At 38.9% G+C, this 6,115-nt stretch overlaps 1 protein-coding gene across 1 annotated transcript; it reads right to left on the bottom strand.

The window, feature by feature from the left end:
• Window positions 1–559: 559 nt before the first annotated feature.
• Window positions 560–3,296, bottom strand: LOC106533272 (death-associated protein-like 1-A; the record flags this gene model as incomplete). The annotated part of the gene is given in 4 exon segments (XM_014029519.1): window positions 560–1,080; window positions 1,183–1,249; window positions 1,325–1,421; window positions 3,062–3,296. Coding segments are annotated over 4 exon segments (342 nt in total). The 3' UTR covers window positions 560–966.
• Between the last annotated feature and the right edge of the window lie 2,819 nt (window positions 3,297–6,115).

Raw genomic sequence — 6,115 nt, 5'->3', positions numbered from 1 at the left:
CAGTTTCTGCTGCAAACAGAAACAAAAAGGACAAATCAAAACATCTTCAGAGGCTGTGGAGGGAAGATTGAAAGAGTTTTAGCAACTCATATTTGCTAAGAGCTGCTCATGAGATTTTGCTGACAGTACAAACAGGCCATGGATACCAGCAACAATTACARTGAGTCACTTTTTGCATTTCAGGCAACTTAAAACGATAAGAAACCTTTTCAAGTTGTATTTTGTTGGAACGGTTTGACCTCAAGCAAAACAAAATCCATTATGTGGTTTTGACAGGACTTAGCTAGTCTTTTAGGAATGTTCTTCAAGAGCAGAAGCCTCACACTTTGAAGAAAATACCAAACACCAGCATTTCTCATAAACCCTGCATGCAAGATTCAAACCAACAAAGGGATTTTCAGGACTAGACGGATTTAAATGCTCAACTTCTGACATCAACATAGTGCAGCGATTGTGTAAAAAGCTTGAGGAAAAATTCCTCATTAGATTTGGCAAAACTCTTGCTGCTATCTAGTGGTCATTTTAGACAGTTGCAKGTAAAGACACATGAATAAACTAGTGTCAGAAAGGAATGRCATGGATTTATTTTGAATAAGTGCCAAGCAGTACATTGATTACACAGAAGACATCACCTAAAAGCCATTCAATTTTCCTTTAAACACTTTTTTWAACTTCCTTTAACCTAAACACCATCCTTAAACTTTAGCTGGTAAACTACAGCATTTCTGAGAAAATAATGAAATATACAATAAGAGCTGGTTGAAGGCAGAACGCAAAACAAAAAATAAGAATAAAGAAGGAATTTCTCTTCTAAATAAACTCTTTTATGAAAGTTTTGTTTTTCAGATAACTTTTAAAGTCCCCTTGGGATCTTTGAAGACTTCACGTTTCACAGCTGACTGGACCCAGCTGCCCCTGCTCGGCGAGAGGGGCGGGGCGGGGCGGCCACTCGAAACCACAGACGCATCACTTCCTCGGCTGCTGGATGAAGAAGGTTCGGGGACAGTGGGGCTTCTCCACGGCGGGACAAACCTTGCTGTGCCTCACGCTCACCGGAGTCTCAGGAAAGCTGTGGCTCAGCTGCAAAATGTGCAGAGAGGAGTTATTCTGCTTGGTTAAGAGTGAAATGAGCAGACTTTAAAAAAATAATAATAATAATAAAGGAGGGGAATTATTGTGTACCTTGTCAAGGGATCCTGTGAGAAGTATGCCAACRTGTTGCATCCTGTTGAAGGAGGCGAGGGACCGGCTGCACAGGTTCGAAGCAAACAAAATTAATCTCATTCATTTACGCTCAAATTGCTGCAAATTATTCTGGTCCCACCTTAGTTTCTCAGGCCTCTTGGTTTCCTTCTCTGGAGTCCCATGGGCGGCACCTTCCTCTAAACTCTTCTTCGCCACCCGTTTACCTCCTGCCTTCACTATAAAGAAAAAAAAACATGCATCTCTAATTTAATTGTCTATTGAAATTTTAAAAAAGGACTTCTATGCATTTTCTGCACGTATTGTAATTAAGTCACAGAGGCAACAGGTCCTGGACGGAAACCCCGACATCCCTCTACCCCAGGTCCTCCTGGGGGAATCAAGCATTCAAAATCTCTCAAACCAAGACCAGTACCCCCCATGATCCTAATTCTGAGTTCTATGTGGTCCAAGCTATTCAAACACTAAAGATGATGAAAGTGGACCACATTAAAACAGGAAATCTTGCACCTTCTTTGACCCAGATCAGGCCAGAGAACTTGCTACTGGACAGTGGTTGTTGAGTTTGTAAAAAAAATAAATAAAATAAAAAGGGAGAGAGATAGAGAAAGAACAGGTCACTATCATCCTGTGGACCCACAACCTATCAGTGTTTTGTGTGTGTGTGTGTGTGTGTGTTAGGGGTGTTAGAAAATATCGATACACTGAAATATCGCGATATTTCATTTCCCGATACTGTATCGATATCCCAAAGCCCTGTATCGATTTTTATTAAGGTTTAAAATGTCAACTTTCCTGCCAGCCGTTCATTTTATGTTGTAGTTCAGCCTCTGACCACTAGTTGSCAGCAGTGAGCCAGCCATTTGGCTCCTCCACAGCTTGAGCAAAGCAGAACACAGCTAAATGTATCAAAAACATGTCTATGTAATATTAGAATTTTCTGAGACAATGAATTTTGGTTTTTCGTGTTTTTTTTTTCAGTAAGAGGTTTTTATTTAATAGAATTTTTGGACCCAAAAAATATCACAATATATCGCCTTGTTTACAGTATCGCAATATATCGGGATATATCGTATCGTGACCCCTCTGTCATGATATGTATCGTATCGCCAAATTCTTGCCAATACACAGTCCCTAGTGTGTGCCAGGTGGCAGGTGAGGGTGGTTTCAGGTTGTGTAAAGCAGTGGTTCCCAAACATTTTATCTTCTGACCCACAAAATATCCATGGCAAAAACTTTGTGACCCCAAATATTACTGGTCTGAGTACACAAAATTTGTTCATAATCCTAAAAACAAAGGCTACGCAAATATTTATACTGATTTTGTGTTTTTGTAATAATTATAGGGAAAATATTACATCACAAATTATTTTTATTACCCTTTAAATTGATTTCTGAAGTCACTGGAAAGGGTGTGTGGCCGTGGCTCATTTGRTGAGGACACGTGGGCAGAAGGCCAAGATTGTAAACAACATTAATGCAAAACGTGGATTTATGTGCGCTAGATGCACATTTGTATCCAACTTCAGGCGATATATATACGAGAACAGCAACAGAAATTACAATATTTTTTTTGTCAGATAATTACGAGTGATTAAAAGAGCCGAGAGAGATTTGCAGGAGTAAATAAGTGCATGTTTCACTGAACTGAGGCTGTTGTATTAAACCAAAACATCTACAAACTCAGCTTTGTTTGTGTAAAAGACCCCGATTTATTCAAAACTACAGATGATTTAAAAAAAAATCAGGGGGGAGGGGAGCTTTCTGCCCGTTTGCTGGAGCAGCGCAGAAAAACAACAACGCTTCGAGCCGTAAAACCAGCAGAAAATCACATTTAACGCAAAACTAAAGTTTTTACCTGCAGGCGGGTGACCAGCTTTCAGCACCTCCTTCGCTCCAGATTTAGTTAACTGTTGCACCATTTTGTGAAAAGTTTCCGCAACACCATAAAAAGAGGAAAAAAAGAATAGAGCAACGCTTTGGGTCTGAACGCCCACTCGCTTGTTTTTATGCTCAGGCTTGATGACGCCCAGCAAAGCTGCAGGAAGCCACAGACACGCCTCCTGCGTTTATTTATTTTATTTTATTTTTTTCTGTTTCTCCACCGCAGATGTTCGGACCACATGTGGAGAAAAGGAAACTGAACACAGATGAATATATAAGACAAACAGGCACGCTTGTTTCGGTTTATTTTACAGAGCAGTTTTGATCAAACCTCGAAAAATAACAGGCGATATCGCGAGATTTCACTCAGAGCATCTGTTGTGTATGGCTCCACCAGGCAAATTTTTATTTTTTTTTGCCTGGAAAATACAGCGAATTACTCACCTTTCTGCGCGCTAAGGTGACTCCAAAAGTTAATAAGTCATTGATGCACATTCAGTGATTGTTTCATGAACCATATCCTTTCAGTGTTTCCTGAGATATTTTACTAGCAGGCAAACAAAATTCATGCCAGCAGTTTACGCTAAAGCGTAAGTAAGCATATCAACGAATACATAAACCTTTATGTTTTTGTTGGTCTCAGTCTCAGCTACGACTCCACCAATTTTTACGTAATCATATGTAAAATTCACAGAGTTACAGCTATCTGTGTTTTTTAAGTTCAGTTGGCTGTAGCAGCCATCTTGAAATAGAATGACTCTAAAGCAAAGGTGCCCAAAGTGTGGCCCGTGGGCCAAATTTGGCCCGCTAAGCCATTTGATTTGGCCCACCACCAGTTGTCCTGGTTAGTAGATTGTAATGTGTTTTATGTAGAAACACTATACTGTATTTCCACTTAGTCTTTTCAACAATTGGTCCAACTATACGTACAAGGAGCTGTAGTCAGATAGTCTTAACTCATGGTACTGACTTTCTTTGAATTGTGTTAAGATTAAATATAAAATACAAGTAACTTCAAGAGACATTTATCTTAGATTTAAGTCCAAATCTATATTTTCACACATTAGAAGACCACACATACTCAAAATTTAAAATTATGAAAAGACTCAGGAGCCTTTGCTGCCCGAGCATACGTTGAATTTTCTCCATGTTCTTGGGCTGAAAAATAACCAAACAAACAAAATGTGGACAACTACAATGGCTGCTAGCTTAAATAAAAAAAAATGCAACTTTACTTGAGAAGTATTTGCATTTCATGTATTATATTATTGCACTTGGCCCACCCCACTTAGACTGATTTTAATTTTGGCCCTCAGGGAAAATGGTTTTTAGTTTTGGCCCTCTAAAGGAAAACCTTTGGGCACCCCTGCTCTAAAGGTTAATCAGTTGAAGACATCTATATAGTGATAACTTTCAGGGAGTTTCATTAAAATATGTTCAGCGGTTCACTAGATGTTTTGCTAAAAGACACACAGGCAAAAACACAATCATATACTTTCTGGATTGGGTGATAATTACTGCAAGTGTTATTTTAGGATATGACACCTCTGACACTGGAAAAGTCAACAAAATTGAAATTTTTTGAAAAATGCATTGCCAATAATGTGAAAAAATGAATATATGAAGCAATTGTTATAAAAAAATGTCCTTTAACCTCAACTTTAGTGCTTAATTTTTATAATTTGGTTGGACTTGAGCTATGTTTTTTTTCTTTAAAGTTTGAAACTAAATAAAGTTTTATACTGAAAAGTAAATATTTCCATCACTTCAGTCCCAATGAAATCCATTAGTTTGTGTTTAATCATTTCACACAAGTTCATAAAACTTTAAGCACAATTTTAGCTGTTTTAAAGGTCAGCTGGCTGTGGCAGCCATCTTGAATTGTGTTGACTCCAAAATAATTAGTAGTCGAGGTACATCTCATGATTATTCGTGAGTTTCAATTAAACCAATCCAGTGATTTATGATATATTTTACTAACAGACACGTACACAGCCACAGACAAAAAAACATTATCATCTGTATTTGCATTTTGAACCAAAAAGAGACTTTCAAAAATCAAGAAATGCTGATCATCACAGATAAAATGATGAATGAGATCAGAGGCTTCTGGAACAAGAAGTCAAAGTTCTGAGTTTTGCTGATAAAGTGTCTGACCTCGCAGAGAAGATTCTACTAAAAACAGCTGAGTATCCAACTTTGAAGACCCTCATCATTCATACAGGAAGTGATGAAGTTATGAACCGACAGTCAGAAATCCTGAAGGATTTTATTCAGCTGCTGAATGCAGTTAAAAATCTCAACATGGATGTGTTCCTCAGTGGGCCCGTTCCTACAGCCAGAGGAGGAGCTGAGAGGTTCAGCAGACTGTTGGCTCTTAATGGTTTTTAGAAAAAGTCCTGTGTTGACCACTCTGTGAGTTTTGTGGATAACTTTGACCTCTTCTGGGAAAGAAAACATCTCTTCAGGTCTGATGGAATGACTCTGAATCAAACTGGAGCACAACTTCTGACTTCAAATATGAAGTATTTCCTGAACCAAGTTCTGGCTGGAAACAAACAGGACAAACCACAACAGCTGACGTCTGAAGGACAGCTGGAGAAAACTGAGATATCAGTGGAACACAGCATGCCAGTTACTGATAAGGAGACTGCTCCAGAATCAGAACCAGAGAGAGAGGAGTTACTTCAACCTGCAGAACCAGCATGACAAACAGAGGATCTTTTGGACTCTGAGACCCCAACAGGACAGCAAGTGGAATGCCCCCTCCTGGATTTTACTAACAACATGGAAGAACCTGCGAGGATTAATATCAAACAAACGCCATGTCAAAATCCTGCTAACTCTCCTTTTCCAGCCCCTCGCACAATCTACAAAAAGATTCGCAGATTCCCACAACACCTTCTGACCCTTCCACACATCAAAACAGACAATCCTGTTTGTGTTCAACATGATCCAGAGACTTTTGTGTGATAAGTTAGTTTTGGGGTTAGTAATTACTGTGGGAGGAATAAAAATTGAATTACTG

This window comes from Austrofundulus limnaeus, unplaced genomic scaffold, assembly GCF_001266775.1.
Source record: "Austrofundulus limnaeus strain Quisiro unplaced genomic scaffold, Austrofundulus_limnaeus-1.0 Scaffold917, whole genome shotgun sequence".
Taxonomy (NCBI): Eukaryota; Metazoa; Chordata; class Actinopteri; order Cyprinodontiformes; family Rivulidae; genus Austrofundulus; species Austrofundulus limnaeus.
The sequence above is the reverse complement of the archived record's forward strand: the minus strand, read 5'-3'. Positions and strand labels throughout refer to the sequence as shown.